Source organism: Parasteatoda tepidariorum, chromosome 1, assembly GCF_982258835.1.
Source record: "Parasteatoda tepidariorum strain Cologne lab strain chromosome 1, Ptep-v5.0, whole genome shotgun sequence".
Classification (NCBI taxonomy): domain Eukaryota; kingdom Metazoa; phylum Arthropoda; class Arachnida; order Araneae; family Theridiidae; genus Parasteatoda; species Parasteatoda tepidariorum.
The window spans coordinates 87,737,864-87,764,334 of NC_141755.1; the positions used below are offsets into that span (position 1 = coordinate 87,737,864).

The following is a 26,471-nucleotide window of genomic DNA, read 5'->3' on the forward strand; positions in this document are numbered from 1 at the left end:
ATCCGAGTGCTCGTAATAAACGGGTCCTTAAGACAGGCGTGCAACCAGAAGAGGGGGGGGGGGCTTGGAAGGTCAAATGATTGAGTTTACTTAAGATTTAATTAATACTTACTTACTTTAATTACATTAATTAATTTAATTAAATACTTTTCTTAATTTAATGACAACTAACCCCCTTCCCTAGCATTTCTTTATCATTTTGAGAAAAAGATAAGACAGAAAGACTAGAAAGATGAGAAAGAAGATTGCAAGACAGAAAAATATTGCTCGCTAAAACCGGGTCTTGCTCGTTAAAAGTGACTTCTGTTCCATAGACTTAACATTGATCCAACCAAAAATTCTCATTTCCCTCGGTAAATCCGAGTTCTCATTAAATCCGAGCTCGTTATAAACGAGTTCGACTGTATTAATAACTTTACATTCTGGAATTTTTATGTTATAATTTGGGTGTTTATAGAAATCAATTAGGAAATAGTTATAAATTTTTTCATAATAATTATGTAGTTGAGGAAGATAGGGGTCTGCACATAAATTCATTAGCACATTGAGTTCATTCATTAGTTCATTAGCACATTGAGTTCATTAATTTTAGTTCATCCCTATTAAACACTTTCTTTACATTTTAAATGAGAATACTAATTGAAATTTTAAAGATAAAGATTGACATAGATGATAAGTTCACAAACATATTAGAAAAATGCATCACAATTTTATAATCTCTCAGAATGAGGCTAATACTTTTATTACGCATACACCCATGACAACTTTCATACCAAAGTTTTCAAATCAATTATGTAATACTGAAAAATAACAAAACAAAAAATATGCAGATTTAGAATAATAAAAAAAAGAAGCAAACATATGAATATATATTTGTAATAGCATTAGTAAAAATTCATCTTAAAGCAAAGAAAAACAAATAAAAGTAATTCATTAAAATCAGATTCACTGATTTAAACAAAAAAAAACAAAAAATGTAAGTGATGGAGTTAAAAAGTTTCAATTCCTTTTGAGTCATCTGGTGTTGATAAGAAGCCTCGATCAATCAAATTTCAGGAATTTTTTGGCACTGGAAAAAAATAGATATACAATAAGTATACATACTTGTTCTATTAAAAATATAAATAGATAAAATCCTGATATATAAAATTCTCTATCATATAATAACAATGAAAATATAAATGAAAAGTATGCAGTAAACTAATTTAATAAAGTTAACTTTCTTTTTTTTTTTTAGAAAATTATTGATTTCAATTAATTTAATATCTTTTGACATCCCTCTCTAACTTAGAATTGAAAAAAAATTGCAAACTGTAATGCAATATTTACTAATTTTACATACAATATTTACTTATTTAATAAAGTTAACTTTCTTAATAATTTCTTTTTTTCTCTAGAAAATTATTGATTTCAATTGATTTAATATCTTTTGACATTCCTCTCTAACTTAGAATTGAAAAAAAAAATTGCTAACTGTAATGCAATATTTACTAATTTTACATACAATATTTACTAATTTAATAAAGTTAACTTTCTTAATAATTTTTTTTTCTTTTAGAAAATTATTGATTTCAATTGATTTAATATCTTTTGACATTCCTCTCTAACTTAGAATTGAAAAAAAATTGCAAACTGTAATGCAATATTTACTAATTTTATGTACAATATTTACTAATTTAATAAAGTTAACTTTCTTAATAATTTCTTCTTTTTTTTCAGAAAATTACTGATTTCAATTGATTTAATATCTTTTGACATTCCTCTCTAACTTAGAATTGAAAAAAAAATTGCAAACTGTAATACAATATTTACTAATTTTATGTACAATATTTGCTAATTTAATAAAGTTATCTTTCTTAATAATATCTTTGTTTAGAAAATTATTGATTTCAATTGATTTAATATCTTTTGACATCCCTCTCTACCTTAGAATTAAAAAAAAATTGCAAACTGTAATACAATATTTACTAATTTTATATACAATATTTACTAATTTAATAAAGTTAACCTTCTTAATAATTTTTTCCTTTTTAGAAAATTATTGATTTAATATCTTTTGACATTTCTCTCTAACTTAGAATTGAAAAAATTTGCAAACTCTAATACAATATTTACTAATTTTATATACAATATTCACTAATTTAATAAAGTTAACTTTCTTAATAATTTCTTTTTTTTTAGAAAATTTTTGATTTAATATCTTTTGACATTTCTCTCTAACTTAGAATTGAAAAAAATTGCAAACTATAATACAATATTAACATTTAATACATTAATGTACTAACCTACTGATTGTTGGACTCTTTCTCTCTGAATAGTTTTCCTCAGAATCAAACTGTATTCTTTTTTTACCTTTAGTTGAGCTACTTACAGGACTAGGTGAAGAATTCAAAGAAATATTTATATCTTGAAGCATTTTTGTTGACTGCAAAGAACAATGGAACAGCAATTAATTTCATCATGTCATTCAAACAATAAAACTTTGTAAAACTAATAAATAAAATATAATTATAGATTACAGTGTCCAGCGGAAGGTTGATTTCAAGATTAAAAATCTCAGAAACAAAGATTGAGAGAGAATTAAAACAAGTGGTATGTCCACTGTGAAAGTTGCAAAAATTTTGGAGTTCAATTACAAAATTACCAATTGTTATAGCGGTGTGGTGTAACTACCACTACAAATATTAAAATACCAATTCACTAGTATATATATAACCAAAGTCAAGGAGGCGAGCAACATTGCCCACGCCACAAACCCGTTTTTATAGGGTGGGTCACATTCACACATCACACAACAGAGGACAGCACAGAGAGGGAGAAACATCCATGCCTAGAGTGGGATTCGAACCCGCAGCCAATGGCTTCGCAGTCAGGCACGCTAACCGCTCGGCCGGCTATTCACTAGTATATAAAATATGTTAACTTGATTCTATCATGAGGTACCTTTTGATAGATGAAGGTTGACATACTCAAAAATTAAATCCCCACAATTATCGACTAAGTCAACCTTCATCTATCAAAAGGTACCTTTTGATAGATGAAGGTTGACTTAGTCAATTTATAAATCCCTTCATGGGTGACCTCCGGAAGTGATATGAACATGCCAACATTGATGGATTGATGGATCCACATTAAACAGTTGATTTGCTTAAAAATGTACTGCTCAAAGAGGAAAAAATCCAAAACAAAATCTGGTAAAGTAAATAAAGTCTCCCAGTTAATAAACAATATAATAATAATAATAATAATGAGAAATATGCAATAAACAAAAAATGAAGAAAAAAATATAATAAGCAAAATTGCTATAAATAAATAAACAGCATGAATCAACTATTGGTATTCGTTCATCGAATTCTATCACAGATAAAATTTTGAAAGGGGAGTAATGAGGCGTAACTACTACTACAAATATTAAAATACCAATTCACTAGCATATAAGACATGTCAACTTGATTCTATCTTGAAGTACCTTCTGATAGATGAAGGTTGACATAATCGATAATAAAATCTCCCTACAGCGGCATACACATATTACAAGTTCACTTCAAATGCACAGGAAATTAATATTTTTTTCGTGATATCAAAAAACTCAGGTTATGTTATCCAGGGTGCGCAGCTAAATCTTTCAACAAAAAATAAGCACCTTTACAGTACTTTTTAAGCACTCAAAAAGAAAAGTAAGCACCATATGCATTGACAAAATGCAAAATAATTTTCAAAAACTTTAGATGACCATGATAAAATAACTAGTTTCTGACAAAGAACTTTTTTCTTGATTATATTAGCCATCATTAAGAAAAATCTAAACATTTTTTGGTTCGATTTCAGGGGGTGGAAAATGTAGCCTGAAATTAAGAATATCTTGCAAAATACAGTAGAGTTAGAGTCGCATATGAGAGTGCTAGAATCTCACCGAACCCATCTCTGTAGGCGCAAATGCGGACTCGTAAATATTTCATCAAACATGTAAAATGATTGCTGCTTGCATATGCTGCGCAAGCGGACTGATGCTTCACTGAAATTGATTGTGGTTGAATGAATTGTGAAAATGTTGAATAGAACAATGTGAAAACCACACTTTTGCACAATAAAAATCAACATGGTAACGAAAAAAATTTCATTTTCGAAAAGGGAATATTAAGCACTTTTAAAAAAACTTCAATAAAAAAAAGTGTCTCTAAGAACTTTTAAAAAAACGAAAATAAGCACCTTTAAGTAATTTTTAAAAACGCTACACACCATATTATCCAAGTTTGTTCGTGGTTTGACTGAACAGTGAGAAAAATAAAACAGGTATATTGGGGTTTTTGTTGGAAAAAAAACCAATAAGAATCAAATTTTACAGATAAAAACCCTGATATTTCTTAGAAAAACATACTTTTACTTGGGTTTACCAAGGAAAAAAAAAAGTTTCTCGCTACCTTGGTTAATAGCAAAGAAATAAAAACTTCTTTTATAAGCTAACTGCAGATGAACACCAAATAATTTTTAACATTAAAATACAGTACAGAACCCGTTATCCGGAAATCAGAAAACCGGAAAACCAAAAAACTGGAACGAAATTTGAGGAATTTTCCTGCCATTTTTAAAAAAAATAATAATAATTTTTTCCTCATAAGATTTTAGGATTTTTCGTTCTGTTTTGAAAGATGTTTACCATACCATCATTTTGGAAATAATCACTAGTGTATTACTTCGTTTTTTTTTTTCTTTTTAAGATTATTTCCATTTTTTTTTTAGTTGGGTTTAACTATAAAAAAAACGGCTTTTTGTAGCGATTAAGAAAACCGGAAAAATCAGTTATCCGGAATATCGATGGTCCCGATCGTTCCGGATAATCGGTTCCCTACTGCAACTACAAAGGTGCATGAAAGTTATATTTCGTTAATCTGAAACACAATTTTGATTTTCATTGGAAATTCAATATAATGAGTCATTCTGCAACACGTGATTTGTTTTTATTTGAATACAAAAATTTAATCTTACCTGCGTGAGTGAACCAACTTTGAAAGATTGTTTACGGAATATTATTTCATTGGGGTTCTTAAAAGGTGAGGGTGTGAGAGTCGTAACAAAGAGATTCCGTTTTTCAGGCAAGCTATAATAATAAAAAAACACATTTATTAAAGAAATTCACACTAAGTTAATAAATTGTTTAAGGGAAAGGAATTTTCAAAACCCTTTTTTTAAAAGGACCCTGTCAAAAAAAAAAAAAAGAAAAACAGGGTGCATAGCCAAATTTTTCAACAAAAAATAAGCACCTTTTAAGTACTTTTTAAGCACTCAAAAATATTTTTAAGCACTACATACATTAACAAAATGAAAAATAATTTTAAGACTTTACATGATCATGATCAGTTTCTAACAAAGAATTCTTTTCTTGATTATATTAGCCCTATAAAAAGATCAAGAGATTTTTTGGTTTGATATCAGAGGTTGGAAAATGAAGTCTGAAATTGAGAGTATCTTACAAAATGCAGCAGAGTTGCACATGAAAGGGCAAGAACCTCGCCGAACATAACTCATTACACGCACAAGGGGTCTCGCGAGTATTTCAGTAAACATGTAAAATGATTACCGCTTTCATACACTATGTTCTGACGGGACGCCAAAATAGATTGTGGTTGAATGAATCGTGAAAACGCTGAATAGAACTATATGAAAAGCGCACTTTTGCATAATACGTGGTGAAAATCGACGCAGTAAAGAAAAGAATCTCCTTTTCGAAAAGGGAAAATTAAGCACTTCTTAAAAACACCCAATAGAAAAAAACGCCTTTAAGGGCTTTTTAAAAACGCTACGCACCATGAAAAATAAATTGAGTTTGTGGTAGGGCATAACAAAGTATGATGTGTTGATATCACAGGGTTGTTACTTAAATCTGTAAAAAAAATTCCCTGTGTTTTCCCTGTAGATATTATAAACAATATATTAAGAAAAAATAGACATTCACTGTGCTTTTGTGTGAGCTACATTGGGATAGTATACTAGTTTTAATTAAGTGCTGCAAAAACTTGAGCTCAACATACTTAAAATAAACAATGCTAAAGTAAATGATATAGTTTAGTATACTTGAAATATCCTTAAATATCCCATAGGTTGCACTTGGAGTGTTCACCAATTTTTAAAAGACAAAAATAAGAAATAAAATTCCCCGTATTTTCCTAGTTTGCAAGGAAAAACTCAAAATTCCCTGTTTTTTAAGGTGCCTTTTAAATTCCCTGTATTTTCCAGATTTTCCCTGTGGAGAGGTAACCTTGTCCGTTATTTGTAATTTATTTACTGCTATAATGAGAACAATATTAATTTATCTAAAATATTAAAAAAAATCATACATGAAAATAAAAATTGCTTTATGGTTTTGAAAAATAAGAATTTAAAATGATCGAACACTTTTTTCTTATATAAAATGAAACTAAACAAACCAGAGGATAATAAAGGATACTTTAAGAAGATAAATTTTCTAAGTATAAGAACATTAAGCTGTTAGATGGAAAAAAAATAATAGATAGTTATTAAGAATCTATGCTGATCTACATGAAATATGTGTTATATAGTTACCATATATTGAGGAAAGTTGACTTTTAAAACCCCCAAAATTTTAAGAAAATCAAGCGATCTACTGAAAACACCAGTAATAAAATTGGACATTCGTTGGTCGTGAAATATTGATAATTCACGACCAATTATGATGCATTATAAACAATGAGTTAGGAATAACTCTGAACTGAGATAGGATATTATTGTACACTTTTCAAAAACTATTTTTTATAAGTTCTAAACAATAAATTTTGCATTTTCTCTCAGCATAATTTCTGTAAATATAGTTTTTTTTCCCTCCAGAAATAATGCTTTAAATTGTATTAAAAAAATTATGAATAAAGAAAGTTCAGGGAATTTATTCAAGAGTATTTCATAAAATGCAACATATTGATAACTTTTAAAACATACCATAAAGTTGCATATTTAAAGATTCCAGAACAACATCTGTATCAGATTAGCAGATCAGTTAGCAGTGCTTTCATACAGATCCCACTTTACAATGAATTCTTCATCTTCTGAGTCCCATAAAAATCAAGTCTTCAATTCACCCAAAAAATTCAAAATTCCAAACTTCTTAAATGATTTTAGAATAACATTAGAATCCATATTTTGCAACACGTCTAGTATCATTTAAATGGTAAACTTACTTGTTAATGCATCATTATTTGAGGGCAAATGTATCATATTCAGCGAGGAATACTTTTAACTTGAGAAAATTTTGCAATCTTATTTTCTTGCATGTTTTTCAATTTTAGAAATTTTCATATTTGGTTTATAATATTTCATACATCATATGCCAAAAATTCACTACCTCATAATCAAAAATAGGGGGTTGACTTATACACCGGGATATTGATTTTTAGAGCCACTGGAACAAGAAAGCGGGGAAGACCACAGTTGAGATTAGCTGGCTCGGTGGAGTCTGATTTTCTTGTAATTAATGAAAAGGGTCGGAGATCATGCATAAATTGGTAGTCGTTATGGAGAAATCTTCAGAGGAAGGCATTAGCCCACATTGGGCTGTCTAGCCAACTATGATGATGATGATACAGTCTTTATATTTAAGAGATTAATGAACTCCAGATAGATATTCATACTTACAAAATTAATGAGTCATTGATCATAAGATATGAATCAGATTTAATGCATATTGAGAGAAAACATAATTAAAAAAAAGAATAAGAATAAAATTGCAAGCTTCCTCGTTTACACTTTGCCTGAATAACTAAAGTGATATAGGATAATTGAGTGTGCCTTATGAATGGGTTTTTACTGTACATATATTTTTGAAAAATTAAGATAGTTGTATAAAAATTAAGATAAAGAGTAGTTAAAAAATAAAAAGTAGTTACTTTTTAGCACAGAGTCATTTAAGAAAACGCTGTTATGCATTGAAATGATAAAAGTAGATAAAACATTCACCTGTACAAAGGAGATAAAACTACAGGAGAAGAAGTTGTAGAAGACAGAACCTGTAATGAAGGATAAAAGTGAAAAATACATAAAACACTTTTACAAGTAAGGACATATGTCTGATTTATATTTTAAAAATTATATCTAGAATATAGGCTGCTTTGAAAATAAATGTGAACACAAAGCAGTGAAGAATAGTAATAAGAATATTTTATACTAATTTTAATAATACTTTATTATCTACCAAAACCTATCGGTAAATTATAATATTTAACCTTAAGGTTTTGAAAATGTACTTTACTAAAAAAACAATTTAAAAAAAAAATTAAATATAACCCCTAAATTATTCTCTACTTTTTACATTCTTAAGGGCACTTGCATATCAATTTATTGTATACCAAATAATGGTGTAGAATTGGATGCCCACATAAAAGTATTTTAATGATGTTGATTTCAATTCTTCGGGATCAAATACCATCATTTCTACAAGAAACTTATTTTAGACAATTGAAAATTTTTGAATTAAGCATAAATGTAATCCATTATTTTCACCCAAGTACATTCAAAAATAGCTAAAATTCATGTTACTTTTTTGAGTAAAATAATAATTTGCTAAGTTTATAATTAATATAGTTCACAAAATTAAGTAGAAATAATTTTAAAGATTTGATACATTTTTTCTGAAATGTGCACCACAGATAAGAAGATAATAATCAAACCTCGCATGGGTGCTACCTACTTTGTATCTGGAGTTAATGATTACTATTGTAACGAAATTGGGTTTTAAAATCTTTCAAAACTGTCTCTTGTAATATGCAGATTTTTGTTTGAATAGTTCTCAAAATGCTCTATCCAAATTGGGTTAAAGATACACATGAGTATATTTGCACAATTTGTCTTCTTAAAAATAAATAATTTCTCTAAAGGAAAAAAAAAAAAAAAATTATATATATATATATATATATATATATATATATATATATATATATATATATATATATATATATATGTGTGTGTGTGTGTATATGTATATATATATGTGTATATATATTATTGTACATAATTTACTTGCTTTAAATAAATATTGCACTACAGCAGGTTGCCGATTATCCCAGTTAACCCTTTGCTTACGGTATACTGTGCTGTACCATCACATATGGTCCACACGTTGTACCAGCCGCAAGCAAAAGGTTAATGTGGTTACAACTAACTCGGATAAACGAAAAACTCAGTTAAAGCGAAGAATATAAAAAAAGGAAAGAGTAGGTATCAATGTAATATATTTAACAAATACAAAATTTATACGAGTACACCACATACAATTCATATTATAATTTAAAAGCTTACTTAAAACACTAAGAGAACATACTTTACAAGAATGAAAGAATTTTTACTTAAAAGAGGCCTTAGTCGTTTTTTGTGTTACATTACTTTTGCACTTTTCTGCAGCAATGTTTCACCATTTTTTAGGGATAACAGGAAGGCTGGTGTGTTGCCTTTTTTGTTGTTCTATATATTCAATAGCCCTTTCGATAGCTTTTAGTCCATTTGTATGAGAGATTTTTATATGTTGATTTTTATAGTCACTGTCTTCATCATCTTCGCTAGGTTCATTTTCATTTTTGACAATATTAATAATCATTTCATCGGATCAAGTTGTTGGATTTTGTTTTCCTGAGTGTTTGGAAGTTAAAATTCAGAATTTTTCTTCGGCGGTAGTTTTAAAAATAAAAAACAAACTAGAACAAAAAAAAATCATAGAAATATTTGATGGCTCAGTTAAATTGGGAACTTTGATATTCGTTACTCTACTGTATTGATACTTTACTTTTTGAAATAATATCTCAATATAATGATATTGTAATATTAAAATATAAAAGATTTTTTTTACAAAGTTCATTAAAAAAAATAATTTGAAAAACAATTACAAAATTTTTTATGTGAGTTATATATGTTTTTTCAAATAGATCCAAGGTGGTCAAGTAAATATTGACGATTTGTTCCGGGCTACAGATTGTGCAACCATGTAAATTAATATCAAAACTGTAATTTACCAGCTTTGAATAAAGTGGTATATGAAAAACCCATTATAAACATGAAATTTCAACAAAATTTGTAACTTTTTAAAGAAAATAATATTATATTAAGTTTAATGAAACATATATCACATACCTCTTTTTTATTACCACATAGACTATTGATATAAGTTTGCATTTCTTGACTGAACTCGCGATTGAGAAAGTGCACTATAAACTCCTTCTTTCCATTGGATAGAACTTGCTTATATACCTATGTTAATAAATAATTACAAACTTAGTGTTACATATTAAAGACAAATAAATAATCATAGATTTAAATAAAGAAAAACAATGAGACATTAACATCTTAAATAGTATAATCATAGCAGCCAACATGGATGGGAAAAAATCCAGTATATTTTAACGATAATTGTTGCAAAAGATACTAAATATTTCACATGGGGAATTTTAGGGATTTTTATAGTCATCAAAATAGAAAAACTGTAATATTTTCTTGTCTTGACTAACATTAAATAAGCTTGAAATGTTAGGCATTATGTTTACTCACAATTTTAAATAGTAATACACATTTAATTCATTAAAAATAGTTAAAGGATTTTCTAAAAGTTAAAGGAAGTTAAGGAAGATAGTTAAAGGAAAAAAGGGACTTCTGAATAAAAATAAACTTAAAAGTTTAGAACAAAAAAGTTTTAAACTGATTTTTATAAATGAGGCTCACTTCATTATGTAATAATTACAATTATTTAAATATTCAAGCAAGTAATAATCTGTGTGAAAATTCTATTTCAATAAGGATTTCTCCAGGAAACTTACTCTCAATTTTAGGAAATTTTGAAAAATGTACAAAAATCAGTAGAATTTTACCTGTAAATCAAGAGAAACTGGCAAAATCCAGTAATCTACTGGAAAATCCAGTAGAGGTGGCAGCTATGGTTTAATGAATTTGATATGGTTTTATTAAAATATTGAATAAAGAAAAAGACATATAGGAACTCCTGATTGAGGAACTTCTTTCATTTGATAAAACTTGTTTAAAAGCCAATGTCAATAAATAATTATAGATTTAAATAAAATATCATAAAAGAACTTAAATAACTTTCATAAAAAATAATGAATAAGAAATGTTTTATAGAAATATTAAACAAAGAAAACATACAGGGACTCCTGGCTGGAAAAAAATTATTCCTAATAAACATACTTTAATAAATAATTACGGACTTAACAAGATTATGCAAAATTTTTACGGAAAATAATTAATGACAGGTGAAAAATGTATCATAACATCATTGCAATAAAGCAGAGACTTAAAATTTGTCAGACTCTAAACTCATTTTCAATTGAATTTCAACATGCCCTCAAATGTGTTATATACAAATAGCTAGATGAAAATATAGATAATATAAAATAAGTTATTTTGCAGATTTCAAGGATGGAACAGAACTTTAACCATTTTGGAGCAAGTAAATTTGATTTTCGGAGCAGATTGGAGCAAATAATTTTTATATTTGGAGCATTATATTAATTAGATAAAAATAAATTAATTAAAAATAAATAATAAATTGGTTAATAAACAGTGTTTTTTTTAAAAAAATCACAACTGATTTGAATTATTGATTTTTTTTTAAAAAAAAGAATCAAATGATTTATACTGTGATTTTAATCATGATTTATGTCAAGACAACCTTTGCTGCCATAACACCAAAATTAATTGATTTCATTTTGCATTCTGACTAAAAGTTCAAGAGGTATGTAAGGAAAAACTTTTACAGCAATCCTTTTCAACAATTTTTATGAATTCTGCTTTATTTCCCATTACAATTTTAAAAATTAACATATCTTTAGTTTTGATGAGATCAATATTGGAGTTAAGAAACCTCCTTCACAGTTGTGTGTGTGTATATATATACACACACACATCGGTGAGAAAAACTAAAATTCAATAGAAACAATAGGCTGAGAAACAGCTTTTTTGTTCCTCAATGAAATAGATACCCCACAAAAACAAATTGAAAGAAATGTTATATTCCTTAAGAACAAATTGTTAAGATAAGGCTTTCTGCATTCTAATTCTTCATAAATCTATCAATCCTTATTTCTCCCTCTGCTGACCCTGAGGAGTGGTCCGTTCGCTGTTCAAGCCCCCGTTCCCCATCCTCTAGTCCACCATGCATAAGGGAGCAACCACAAACGATTTGTAGCTGACAAATTTTGTGGTAGGGTTAAATTTCCTTGAGGAACGAAAAAGATGCTTGTGCTCAGCCTTAGAAAACTAAAAAGTACTATATCTTTGTAAATAAAAATAGTGTGGAAGTTCAATTTAAAATAAGTGAAAAAACAAGCGATTCCATATTAAAGAACTTACTGTGGAGGAAAAATTAGATAGTTGGCCATAACAGGCAATTATTGTTTTAAACAAAACGGGTCTCTCAGCTACTTTGCAAACACCAAATATGCAACACATAATGATCTAAAAAATATAAGACATTTTAACAACTTAATACAGAAAAAAGTACAGGATAAAGAGACAGTTAAAATAAAATACATTTTGATTCATGAAATATTTTACTCCCTAACTATAGCAGTTATCATAAACTTAGGCAGCAATAAAGAGGATATTATTTCTTTGATTGTTTTTACAATTTATATTTGTACATTTCTTAATATTTAAAAAGAAGTAGGAACAAATTTTATTATTTAGAACAAAAGATAAAAACATTAATATATTTGTTAAAATCTTCCTTTGTATAGTGTTCTTGTAAGCCATGCAAGATAGCCTTGTAAGCTGAAAAACTGTTAGCAAAATTTTTAATAGGATATTCGAAAACTCGCTACTTTACCTTTCTGATTTAATATTTTAAAAACAGAAATCGCTGACAGAGAACATCTAACAGAATTAATTTGTTTTACATAATTGGAAAATTAAAGCAGTGAATTTAGTTTTTAGTTCTTTTATGAAGTTTGGGACCAGTTTTTAAGTTTTTCTGAGATTAATCTAACTGACAAACTGGGATAAAAACAGACAGAGGGGAAAAAAATCACTTTTTCCAGAAAACCTTTAGCTCTAAATAACTGTTATATAGTTAGATTATTATAAAATCTCTTTTACAATTAGATCAATAAGTAATTATTTTAAAAACAAAACTTAAGAAGTAAGCATTCTAAAACTTCATTTTGCACTAAATTAAAAATTACTTGTTAGATCTAACTAAACCTGAAAGGTATTTTATGCAAAATTTCTTTCTTATTAAAATTATCAAGAGCAAAGTACACAAGACAAATATAAATAAAACAAATAAAAATAAAATAAAACAAATTGTGAACGGAAATCATATCTAAATTATCTGATGCATACTGACAAATATGTATTTTTTTTATATAATTCAGTTTAATAAAAAAAAACTTTAATTTATTTATACACATACTTACACCACTCTGAAAACAATATTAAACAAAAAAGAAAAAATATATAATCTTTAATGAATAACAAATAAAAAGAATTTAAAAAAAATTTAAAAATTCAGTTTAAAAATTATTTATGAAAATAACTAAAATAACATGTTCCCCCCTCCAATTGCCAAAGAAATGTTTGAAAATGCAAAAACATTTTATTTACATTATTAGAAAAGACTGTATTACACTTTAAACATAAATACTAATTATTATTATTATAAAATCCAAAAACAATTTATTTACATTATTAGAAAAGTCTGCATTACACTTTAAACATAAATACTAATTATTATTATAAAATGGCTGAAATGACAAAATTGTCTGCATCAACCAGATTAACATGGCTGAAAATTGTGATACAAAAAATTATAATTCAGAAAAGTTCAAAAAGATCTACTTTACCTGATCTAAATGTCGATCCTTTAACAAGTGTGTTTTTTCATAAAGCACATGTTCAACACAAGTCCAGATATTAGTTAACTGTAATTGGAAAATAAAAAGGCATATTGTTACATCACAAAATAATTTAATATTTAAATGAAAGTTATGCAAGAACTTATTCAAGGAAAATTTATAATACCTATATAATATTCCTCTGAAATTTAGACCATACAAACTAATGGAACTAAACCATATAAATCCCGGATTATAAATTGACCCCTATTTTTATTCAGGTTTACCACTCAAATCCGGAAAAAAAATTCCCTGTCTTCCTTGTACATCTTTTACACAATATATTAAGAAGAAACACAACAATTGATGCACTCTTGTGTGAGCTATATTGGGCTAACTATATGTATTGGCTTTAATTGAAAAAAAAAAAAGGAACAGCTCAACATACTTAAATAATGCTATAGTAAATGAAATAGTTCCAAGTGGTCACCATTTTTTAAAAGGCGAAAATAAGAACAAAAAAAATTTCCTGTATTTTCCCAGTTAGTAAAGAAAAAAAAATTCCCTATCATTTTAGGTGATTTTTCAGTATTTTCCAGGTTTTCTCTATTCTTCCCGTAGAGTGGCAACCTTGCAAATTCTTCTTAACAGTTTATGTCAATAAAACAGAACAAGTGCACAGATCATGTCATCAACAGATCAAGTTATGTCAATAAAACAGATCAATATGTATATTATCAGCCAACAATTTTTCAGAAAATAGGAAATTCTCTCGGGACAATAACACACATTGTTTATTGAAATAACTTCGTATGAATTTTAAAAGCTAAAGCGGTTGATAGAATAAATAAAATTAAATTTGACTATCGCAAATTAAAATGATTTATTAATACAATTAAATTGATTTATCGAATACAACTTTCAATGATAGATGTTGCATAACCACATACTCCACTGGCAGTTTCTGTAAGACAGGGATGAGATTAGCCAAAAGGCAAAAAAGCTGAATTTCCACGAAAGAAAATTTTACGCAAGCGCAACCCTTTAATAATGAATTCCAGACAGTTTAAGGTAATAAATAATGTGTTGACATACAATTGCGTACTAATCTATTATTATATAAATGATTACATTGATACTTAACATTTAGTGAAAATAAAGAATACCAATTGAAAAAATAAAGCTGGAAATTATATTTTTCCTCAGTTCATATAAGAGACAATTATTACTTGAAAAACTACCTAGTTTAGCAAATTAAAACTACTGAGAATTTACATTAGTATTTCATTTCTTTTAATAAATACTGTTATGTGATTTATAGCAAATATATCAGTAATATTACTTTTTAAATTATATTGGAGAAAAAAAACTTTAACAATGGACCGAATCATTATGTTCATATTATAGTCTAATCTAAGTAGAGCCCTCTGAAACATATCAATAACAGTGAAGTAGAAATATATAGTAACTCCTTAACATTCAAAAATTTCTATTTTAGTTTGAAAAATTACATGACAATCAGCAACTGTTTAGATAATTGTTTTTCATTTGATAAGAATTTTGCATTTTATAGCATAAATAACAGCAATTATAAGTAAAATTTTGATGATGAGTTAATTACTCTTTTTCCAAAAAAAAATAAAAAATAAATTAATTAAATCCCTTTTTAAGTGATTGCTTTTGTTTGCTGTTTTTATCTTTTATGTTTGCTATATTTAGTCGTTAGTCCATCTTCAAACATCTTGTGACAAATCCTATATTTTCTTCTTTGCAAGCACAGAATGTAAGTTTTGAATATATTCCATTCCAGTTTCTCTGATGTTGTAACACTTACGTATACTAATAATCATCGTTAGAAAAACAGTCACCTTTATAGTAACTAATTTTAAAAAAACTACTTCTTACAAGAATCGCTATTGTTGAACTTAAAAGTGCGTGAATATGAATAACAATTATGGATTTTGAAATCACATGAATATGAAACTAGATATACGATTTTGAAAATGAGAAAATACAAACTGGGATATAGAATTTTTAAAATGCGTAAATACAAATCACGATTCATAATTTTTAGATAGTGTAAATACGAATCATGATGCGCAATTTTTAGATTGCATAAATAAGAATTATGATGCATAATTTTTAGAATGCGTGAATGCAAATCCCAATGCCTTATATTAAAATCACGTATAAATACGAAAATCAATGGTTGATATTATAAACCGCATGAGCAAATCAAGACATTGAATTTTAAACTTGAGTGAATACCAATCGCTACATAGGTTCTTAAAAAGGCGTAAATACGAATCACAATATCGGATTTTTAAATCTCGTAAATAAGAATCACAAAGTACAATATTCAAATTGTGTGAATAAGAATCGCAACACTCAAATATGAAAAGCTATGTTTGATATTAAAATCGTATGAATAAGAATCGAGATATTAGCAGATTCCAGGCTAGAGACCTCTAAAAGGTTTGTCAGAAGCAGCGTCGTTTGAACTACAAAAATCGGATTTATCTGGAGGGCGGGTAAACAATTCGGAAAATCTTATCTGCTGCGAGTAAAAGGGGAGAAAATAGCTAAAATAAGTAAAAATGAGAAAGGATTGGTAGCTATGTAGTTTGAATTTTCTGTTTCTCTTTGAAAATCGGTAAATTTTCTGAAGAAGCGGAATACCTATAAAAAAAGTGAAATTTTTAAAAAATCTGATTTTTCGATAAAAAAGCTGAAATTCAAGAGATAAAAGTGAAAAAAGCGGAAAAATCTCATCCCTGGTAAGAGGTAATTTGTAAAGATATACTGATACAGAATTATTCATACCTATCTCATAGTTTATAATGCATGATATTGCACAATCAACGAATGTCTGACTTTTTTAACATTGTATAAGTTGACCCTCTGATTTTGGTAAAATTCTGGGGCTTTGAAAAGACAACTTAAACAATAGAATATTTGGTAATAAACTGAAAAAATTGTGGCTAAAGGAACTATCAACAGATATGGCTACAATTTATGTAACGGCTACATATATAAAGCTATTATAAAGATCTTATAAGGGAACAGATAAAATAGGTAGTCATAGGTAGGTAGTAAGAAATTAAATAGATAGTAAAATTAATCATTTTTTTAAAAAGTTTTAACAAATTTGTTTATTTGTTTTGTGCCTTTTTAATTATAATTAAATAAGTAGAATAAAAACAATTTTTTCATATTAATGAGCAATAATTGTGCTGGGAAATTACCAAAGTAATTAATAAACACAAAATATTGCTGCGCTGTGAAAATAACCTTGTTTTAAACTAAAAGCATATGTCAAAAGGCGAACATGTACTTGGCTGTGAGAAATGTTTATTTCTGTTGATTGCTTGCATAGTAAATGCCAAAACTTATTGTGTTACCCAAGATAAAAAAGGATAACTATTTTAGAACAATTATTTTTTCTTAACTATTATTTGTTTGAAATGCAATAACTACAATTATTATTTCTTTTAAGGACAAATTAGTTTGTTAAAAAATGTTTACAACACATATAATCAGTACCTAAACGAATTTTAAACAAGTGTTCAGTTTTATTTTTGATTTTAAATTATCAAAATCTCAAATCAAAATCAAATATCAAAGTCAAAGCACAAAATATGAGATAAATGAAATAATTATTAAACAACCATAAAATGAAATAAATATATTTCTTACTTCTTCTTTAATAAATCAATATAAAAAAGATTTAATAATTATAATATTTAATACGATGGATATTTTCATTAATATTTAAAATAATGAATGGTTATTTTCATATCAATATTTTAACAAATAAGAAAAAAATTAAGTTAACTGAAAAATATAAATAAATAATAAACACACTTACAGTGTCTCTATCTATATCCAAAAGGTTACACATTTTTTCCAGTCTCTGGTAACCTAAACGACAAACTGAAGGGGACAAAAAAACAATTTAAAATAAGGAACATATATAGTTTCTATATGACAAGGTTGAAATAAAATAAAAAATTTATGCCAAAGAAAATTTTAATGTAAGATTTTTTATATGACAAGGTTGAAAATGAGTTGAGAACTACAAAAAACAAACTTTTAGTAATTGAAGAATTTGCTATTAAAAAGAAAGTAGTAGTGAGTTATGTACAATGGTGAAAGTAAACTGGAACAACTAAATACAGGGTATCTGCTACAATTTAAATTTTTAAATTCATGACTTTTCATGGCTAATTCCAAGAATTTTTCATGACTTAACGAAGTTACTATTTTCTCTGACAAAAAAAATATAATAAATTTAAAAAAGCATCATAATAGCATGAATTGAACTGATAGGTATAACCAAAACTGTTATAATCTGCATCTTCATATTTATTGATTTTAAATTTAAAAAAAGAGTAAAGAAAGAGTTGAAGCAATAAAATAGCTGAAAAAAATTCTCCCTTATAAAAATAAAATTTATTAATTAAATTTAATTAATGAATTGATATTTGAAAAAACTTTTTTAACATCAAATGTCATCTACTTCAAGTTTTAAAAAAAGTATTTGAACTGGATTGGATGAATAAAAAGTATTTTATTAACGACTGAAAATTTGACCAAGATATATAAGTATATACATAGGGAGAGTGTGAAACTAATAGTAGGAATTGAAAAAAAAGGCATGCAGTCTATAAAAGTATAAATTTGGTGACGTGGATCACACGTGCTACCGGGTAATGCTCTTTATTGAATTTATAGCAAAGTAGTATTTTATTAACGACTGAAAATTTGACCAAGATATATAAGTATATACATAGGGAGAGTGTGAAACTAATAGTAGGAATTGAAAAAAAAGGCATGCAGTCTATAAAAGTATAAATTTGGTGACGTGGATCACACGTGCTACCGGGTAATGCTCTTTATTGAATTTATAGCAAAGTAGTATTTTATTAACGACTGAAAATTTGACCAAGATATATAAGTATATACATAGGGAGAGTGTGAAACTAATAGTAGGAATTGAAAAAAAAGGCATGCAGTCTATAAAAGTATAAATTTGGTGACGTGGATCACACGTGCTACCGGGTAATGCTCTTTATTGAATTTATAGCAAAGTAGTATTTTATTAACGACTGAAAATTTGACCAAGATATATAAGTATATACATAGGGAGAGTGTGAAACTAATAGTAGGAATTGAAAAAAAAGGCATGCAGTCTATAAAAGTATAAATTTGGTGACGTGGATCACACGTGCTACCGGGTAATGCTCTTTATTGAATTTATAGCAAAGTAGTATTTTATTAACGATTGAAAATTTAAACTAGATATTTGAGAGAGTGTGAACTAATAATAGGAATTGAATAAGAGATTAAAGAGAGAAAAAAAGCATAATTTACCTTTAGTAAGAAATAAATTAATTCCATGGCATCTATGGGGAGTGCTAGGTGATTGCTGAGAAATATCCTTATTAGGTGACCAAAATCTGAAACAGAAGTAGTTATGACCAAAAACAAGTTAAGCAGTCAAAAGTAAATTTAAATATATGAAAAATTTCTCCTACAGGGTGCATAGCCAAATCTTTCAACAAAAAATAAGCACCTTTTAAGTACTTTTTAAGCACTCAAAAAATATTTAAGCACTATATACATTAACAAAATGCAAAATAATTTTCAAAGACTTTACATGATCATGATCAAATAACTAGTTTCTGACAAAGAACTCTTTTTTATTATTATTATATTAGCTATTATAAAAAGATCAACAGATTTTTCGGTTCGATATCTGAGGGCGGAAAATGAAACCTGAAATTGAGAATATCTTGCAAAATGAAGTAGAGTTGCACATGAGAGAATATCAGCAAACCCAGCTCAGAAAACACCCATGCGGACTCGCAAGTATTTCAACAAACATGTAAAACGATTTGGGCTTTCATTCACTACCGACCGAGGGTATGCCAAAATGGATTGTGGTTGATTGAATTGTGAAAACGTTGAGGAGAACAATGTGAAAAGCACGCTTTTGCATAATACATGGAGAAAATATAAATAAGAAGAAGGTGAGAAGATATAAGAAGGTGAGAAGATATATTAAATAAGAAGGTGAGAACTGAAATTAAATATGCACATATGGTTTTTTGAAAAGAAAAAAAAGCAGAACAGATAAAATTTTCAAAAAAATTCCAGAAAAAATTTCATTAAAGTTAGTTTTTAATTAGAGAATATTTAAAAAATTACTTTATTACAAATTTCTTTTATCACTAGGAATTTCCTACATATATATGTACATAAGTTGTTTTCTTTGTATCTTTAACTTATTTTATGGATTCTATGTTCTAGTAGCTTATGAGCAGTAAATAAAATTTAGTATTTTTCATAATTTTCTTCGTTAATCTCTCTTTTTTTCTTCGTCTTTTTACTGTGTTATATATTACAAAAAAAAAAAAAAAAAAAACAAGGAAAGAAATTTAAAAAAAAGGAGAAGAAAAAGAGTTTAAAAAAAAATTATTAACTTACTCATAGTTCATAAGTTAAAATTATTAGTAAAGAGATTACAAATAATTATTAAAAAATAAAAATTTATAATTTTTTTTTTTCTTTAAAATCTTCTTGCTTTTCTTTTTTTTACTTCTTTCCTTCTTTTATTTTTTATCTTCATAGATACATAATAATTAGAAAAAAAAATTTCTTGCGTATGTATGTTTTGAAGCAGATCGATTGGATTAGATATAATATAAAGCTTAATAGCCCAAGTGCCAGAAGCAACTATAGAGAATCAATCTCACAAATTATGTACACAAAGTAATTAAATCAAACAATGTTATTAATTAAATCAAATAAGCCACACCTGTTGATTAGAATATTTAAACAAGAAGAATTGTATTCTAACAAATTAAATTATTAAAAGCTTACCCAGGTGATTGTTGAGGTGAACTGAGCTTAGCTCTACAAGGTGGAGAACAGCCATTTCCTGATATATGAGGGAAAACTGACGACCCCTTTTACATTAAAAGAGAAATTATATACATGCAAAGACATAAATTTAAAAAACTAATCAATAAAATAAAATAATAATAAAGGTTCAGAAATTATTGTATATACTTATTATAACATTTTGTATACTTATTATCTCAATTTTGTACATGCAATTTACTATGAAATATTTTTTTTTTTTTTTTTTTACATTTTTCTGCACATGAGCAGTATACAACAGCTACATTAAATACTCATATCTTGCATAGTTTTTAACGAATTTTCAAATTTCATAACAATAATTTTGTATTTATTATAATTTAGCAATAATTTTGCAATTGACTTTAATTTGCTCCAAAATTTTTGTTTCATTTTATTGAATATTTTCAAAGTTAAAGCAAAAAAAAAAATTTGAAAAAAAAAAAACACATTAGCTGAGTTTTGATTACTAAGCTTATTTATACTTAGAAAATAACATTAATGATTTTTCAAAAAAAAAGAAAATAATAATAATAACCGAGAAATTATTGTATATATTTGCTATAGCATGCATCTCAATTTTGTATTATAAATTTTTTTCCCTTCAAAATCTGATTTCTTACGTATAAAACAAGATGTCTCGCTAAGTTCTGGAGGATATTTTTTCCAGGATTACCAGACATTTATGTTAAAATTACCATAATAATTTTTTTCACAATATATTCTTAATTTAACTTAGTAAAATATAAAACAGTATAAAATCATTTGCGATAAATTTAACTTTAAAAAAGCACAGGCTTACACATTATTTCACCTTTTTTTTCTAAACTTCTACAACAAAATAATAATTTTTAAAAAAAAGCTTGAAACAGATTCATGTACACAGTATGAAAAAAAATATATACTTACAGACTTCCAAGCTAGAGAATCTAGAATTTTGTCTTCTATTAATTTCAAATGCTGCAATAATAGTTATATAGAATGTTACTTATGTAATTATAAATTAGTTCTATTCTAGATCATATTTATTATCATTATTTAGAAACATAATTATATACTAGAGAATGCAAATGATTAATTTAATGATAGTTTAAATTATTATATATTATTAATTAATGCAACTAAATGTGTCTAATCACACATTCAATCAAATCATTCAAATATGTATAAATAATACTTCATTTAAAAAATAATTATAAAATAAAATTAGAGTTTTGAAGCCATATCACTAAAGGTATTTGAATCAAACCTATTATGGAGCAAAACTGTGTTAGACCATGAATGTACTGTAAAAGTTTGATTGTGATCACATGATATGCGATATGATTGCAATGATATTTTCAAAAAATAAACTAGAAAGCATTATAAAATTGAAAAGAAAAGAAATATTTTGATGTAAAACAAGCCATTTTTCATGATTTTAAAAACAATTTTGAAAATTTTTTCACGTAACAACAATTAATAATTCAATGACTATTAAAAATGTAAAAAAATTATAATTATAAATTAATTAAACGCACATTAAAACTTAAACTTTTGGTTTAGATTTTTTTCTTCCTCATAATGTTATCTTACAAACTCACATTGATATAGTAGTTTTCTAGTAATAAGGTTCAAAACACATTACAATATTTCATAGATATTTTGTAAATATATACATGAGTATTATACAAAACAAGCAAAAGTTTTGAACTGAGCAATGCTTAGCAGTGAGTAGAAATGACTAACTGGCTCAGTGTTATGTAATGATAACCATAGTGGCAAGATTGTAACCATGCAACTCAGATGAAAAGTAATTCCTGTTCTAAGGGTACAGCTAAATTTTGTATTAATCATTCAATGTAAGAAAGTAAACAGTTTTGTGTTGTGAACAAATCATCCATATTTTAGTTATATCTAAAAGTTATACCCACTATAATTATTTCTGATAGTACAATACACTTTGATATAATAGTGTTCTAGATTACTAGCACTTTTCTGGAACATGTTATGATTGCAATTTAAAATTTTTCTGCATACCAATAAATCAAATGTTGTTTAATTCATTATATAATTAGTGTTGTCAAGTTAGTTTACTATTGTTTTAGTAATGTCACATATTTAATTATTACGTCATTTCATGACATTGCTGAACAAAAGTGACAACATATTATTTTCATATTGCCCAGTATTGACATATCAAGATATATATACATAGTTATATATAAGTCAAAATATAGAAAACAAGGAAAATAATAAAGATTAATAAAAGAGAAGAAAAAAAATTATTAAAATAAAATATCTTTAAATTTCTTTTATTAATTTTAAAAAAATTATTAAAGAGTTAGAAAACAAAATAAAAAAAAAGATATAATCTCCTCATCAGCTCACACAACTATACTCGCAAAAAGGAGTGCTTTCTAATATTGTATCAATATAGCCAATTAGCAAAATATTTAAATACAATAGTGTAAGGAGCACTAAAAAAAATTGAAAAGGAAATAGAACACATTAAGTAAAAAATATAAATTAAATAAAACATATCAAGCAAAAAACAGAACATACACACTTAGAATAATACAGACACATATATATATATATATACATAATAATAACGATTTAAAAACAGATATTGGAGGAAGAACATTAATGTAGACAAAGAAACATCAATGATTAATGCTGCTTACATTGATGATTTGAAGTGTAATAGTTGGCGCACTTCGAATAAAACTTTCAATGATTTTAAAAAATACAAATGGTTCCAAGTCATATACTTCTAATATCCATGGAAAAGCGATGCCCTGTGCTTGATAATTACTTCCATTAGGCACTGGAGTAAAATTGACAGAACCTACGGAAAAAAAAATAACCTTTTGTCAGTTAAATTAAAACACAAACAACATTAGAACACTTTTAAAAACATATTAGTAGATTTAAAAAATAAAATTTTTGTTAGTCAATTTGTTGGTTTGCAGAGGTGTAAAACCTTTTGCTATGTAGCAGAAGTGCAAAATCCCTTTAGTTAGAAAAGATTTTTTTTTTTTAATAACTGACTTGTCAAATTCAAAATGAGAAAAAAATTGGTTGGCCATGCAAGTTGAATCTAAAATCAACAGTTACATTAAAATTATATATATAGAAATGTAAAAAAGGAAAGACACTTAATATCAATCTGCAAATTTTAATCTCTAATCTCAGTGAATTTGATTTTATAAAAAATAGCTTGCAGTATTTTTAATGTTGATTTAAATTTGCTAAAATAAAAAATTTCAATTGCTTTTGTTTTTAAATTACATTTAATGAATTAAAAAAGATTGATTGAACAAATAGATTATTTAAAATCTTTTTTAATTCAACAAATATTATTTTCTCAGAGATGCAAACTTTCCAAACTATTCATCAGTAAATAGAAGTACAATACTATTTTAAGGTGTACATTCTATATAAGTAAAATTATGCACAAATTTACAACATTTAGTAACACTAAGATAAAAATTAGATTTTTTTTTTCAATTCATTGTTTCAATCAAATCGGTTTTGTTTTTTGCTACTTAATTTTAGAACTGTTTTAAGGAGTAGAAGAAAATTATTATAAATTAGATATTAACAACAAAATTTCAAAACTTTTGATAGTTAAGAGGGAAAAAAACTTATTTTCAACAGAATACAGAAATTCTCAAAACTCATAATAGTTAGCACCTCTGTTTTTTAATCATTGTTCTTTTCTTTTGGTAAAAGAATTAAATAAATTATTAAAAAAACTAAGGTGATTAAAATAGTTAAGTGTAATCATTTTATTCAATTTATCAACAGGTTGGCAACAGTTAAGCAGCTATTCAGTATTCAAATATTTCAAACTATGCACAACATATGTAACTAAAACTGCAAATTAAAAATAAAAGACTTTTTCAAACCTATATTTCCACAAGACATAATTATAACTTCCAGGCAGCATGCTAAAAGAGATCTGTGGAAAACACTTTGTTGAATAAAAGTAGAAAATCCTGTGGGTGACAAACGTTCAGATTCCTAAACAAAATAATAAAGAAATCATTAAGGGACAATTTATAGAAATAAATAACATAATATAAGTTAGAAATTATACATAAACAAATATTTAAGCCTAGAAAAGGAAAATTTATTGTAGATTAGATAGATATTTATTTTTGAATAGAATATTTACTGTGTTCATTTAAAAGAAAAAATCAGAGATAAAGTTGCTACATAATATAACAGGGTTGCCACTCAAATCTAGAAAAAAAATCCCTATATTTTCCTGTATATATTATATATAATATATTAAGAGGAAACACACAATAACTCTGCAAATGTGTGAGTCATATAAGGTTAACTAATACTACTTTTAATTGCTGGAAAAACTTAGAGGAATAAAGTTGTACATACATAAAATAATAATACAGCAACTGGAATAGTATAATATAGCTAAACTATCGTTAAATAGTTCATAATTTGCCAGTTCGAGAGGTCTAGATTTTGTAAAAGAAGAAAAGAAGAAATAAAAATTCCCTGTATTTCCCAGCTAATAAAGAAAAGTTCAAAATTCCCTGCATTTCCCCTGTTATTTAAGATCAATTTTTAATTCCCTGTATTTTCCAGGTTTTCCCTGTGGAGTGGCAACCCTATATCAATAAATAAAATAGAATCAATAAATATCAGCGCCAAAAAACCCATTTTAGGAAGATAGCACAAAATACATGGTCGCCACCAGTCGCAGGGCAATATAACAAATGGAGATTAAAAAATTTTCTATTAATGGACACTCTTTTTCACACAAAAAACATTCTATATGCCTTTCATCATTACTTTTTTTAAATATATCTGGAATTATTATGAATTTATAACATTCTAAAAATTACTTTGTTCCACACTTGCTACTAAAAATGTTTCTTTATTTTAGAAATGAACCTTGTAGTATTTACCATATTTGAAGAAACGCTCCAAAAAATTGCCTTACATTGATAATATCAGCTTTTTAATTTTTGAAAAAGTGGTCAAATGCTTTAAAAAGTAGCTACTCCTAAATGTGCTACAACTGGCAACTTACTAATAGCAGCAAAATTTTTAATTTTGTCCTATACCACTAAACAAAAATTAAAGTATTTAAAAAAATGGAGATAGATCTGAAATGTAGTTGCTTTTAGACAAAAAGAACAATAAGCTGAAGCAAATGTTAATCAATCTGTATTTTGAAAGGAATGGAGTCATTGAACGAAAAACAGGAGAGGGTTATGTTCTTTTTAACAGTCAAAGGTAAAGTAGTCATGAATTCTGTCAATGATTCAAAAGGAGGCATGGAGAGCAAGCACCTTATGTTTCTTTTCAAGGGTTCAGGAATAGAGTGTGCACTTTAAGGAATGGAATTATAGATGATCAATTATTATTGTTTACACAACATCTACCTCCCACCCTCATAGTCAGTAAAACAATATAGAATATTTCACCGTTTTTTTATAAAAAAATTTTAAGCAGAATTGTTTGTATTTTTCCAGTTGATTTTCCCCACATTCATAATTGATAAGCAAATAATCATTGCAAAAGTCATAATTTAGGCATTACTGGGTCAAATTTAGAAAATGAAATGCAGAGACTTCGACTAAATCAACTTCCTCAGCACTACATATTAGTGCAAGTCAATGCTATTCAAACCGCTCTCTCCAAGCTGAGCAGACTGATACAATATTTTACATCTTACCACAGTTAATCATTTTG

General features: G+C 26.7%; 1 protein-coding gene across 1 annotated transcript in view; it reads right to left on the reverse strand.

Moving 5' to 3' along the window:
* Positions 1–403: 403 nt before the first annotated feature.
* LOC107446515 (retinoblastoma-associated protein) overlaps positions 404–26,471 on the reverse strand; it is a 50,901-nt gene continuing 24,833 nt past the window's right edge. Inside the window, exons 12-24 of the mRNA XM_087168468.1 lie at positions 24,656–24,770; positions 23,429–23,592; positions 21,672–21,722; positions 20,724–20,809; positions 19,212–19,297; positions 17,707–17,771; positions 13,848–13,925; positions 12,358–12,462; positions 10,129–10,245; positions 7,966–8,015; positions 4,987–5,098; positions 2,286–2,425; positions 404–1,069 (exon numbers count right to left, since the gene is read on the reverse strand). Of these exons, the coding sequence (XP_087024594.1) occupies positions 1,042–1,069; positions 2,286–2,425; positions 4,987–5,098; positions 7,966–8,015; positions 10,129–10,245; positions 12,358–12,462; positions 13,848–13,925; positions 17,707–17,771; positions 19,212–19,297; positions 20,724–20,809; positions 21,672–21,722; positions 23,429–23,592; positions 24,656–24,770 (1,197 nt within the window). The 3' untranslated portion in view covers positions 404–1,041. The remainder of the gene's footprint in view (positions 1,070–2,285; positions 2,426–4,986; positions 5,099–7,965; positions 8,016–10,128; positions 10,246–12,357; positions 12,463–13,847; positions 13,926–17,706; positions 17,772–19,211; positions 19,298–20,723; positions 20,810–21,671; positions 21,723–23,428; positions 23,593–24,655; positions 24,771–26,471) is intronic.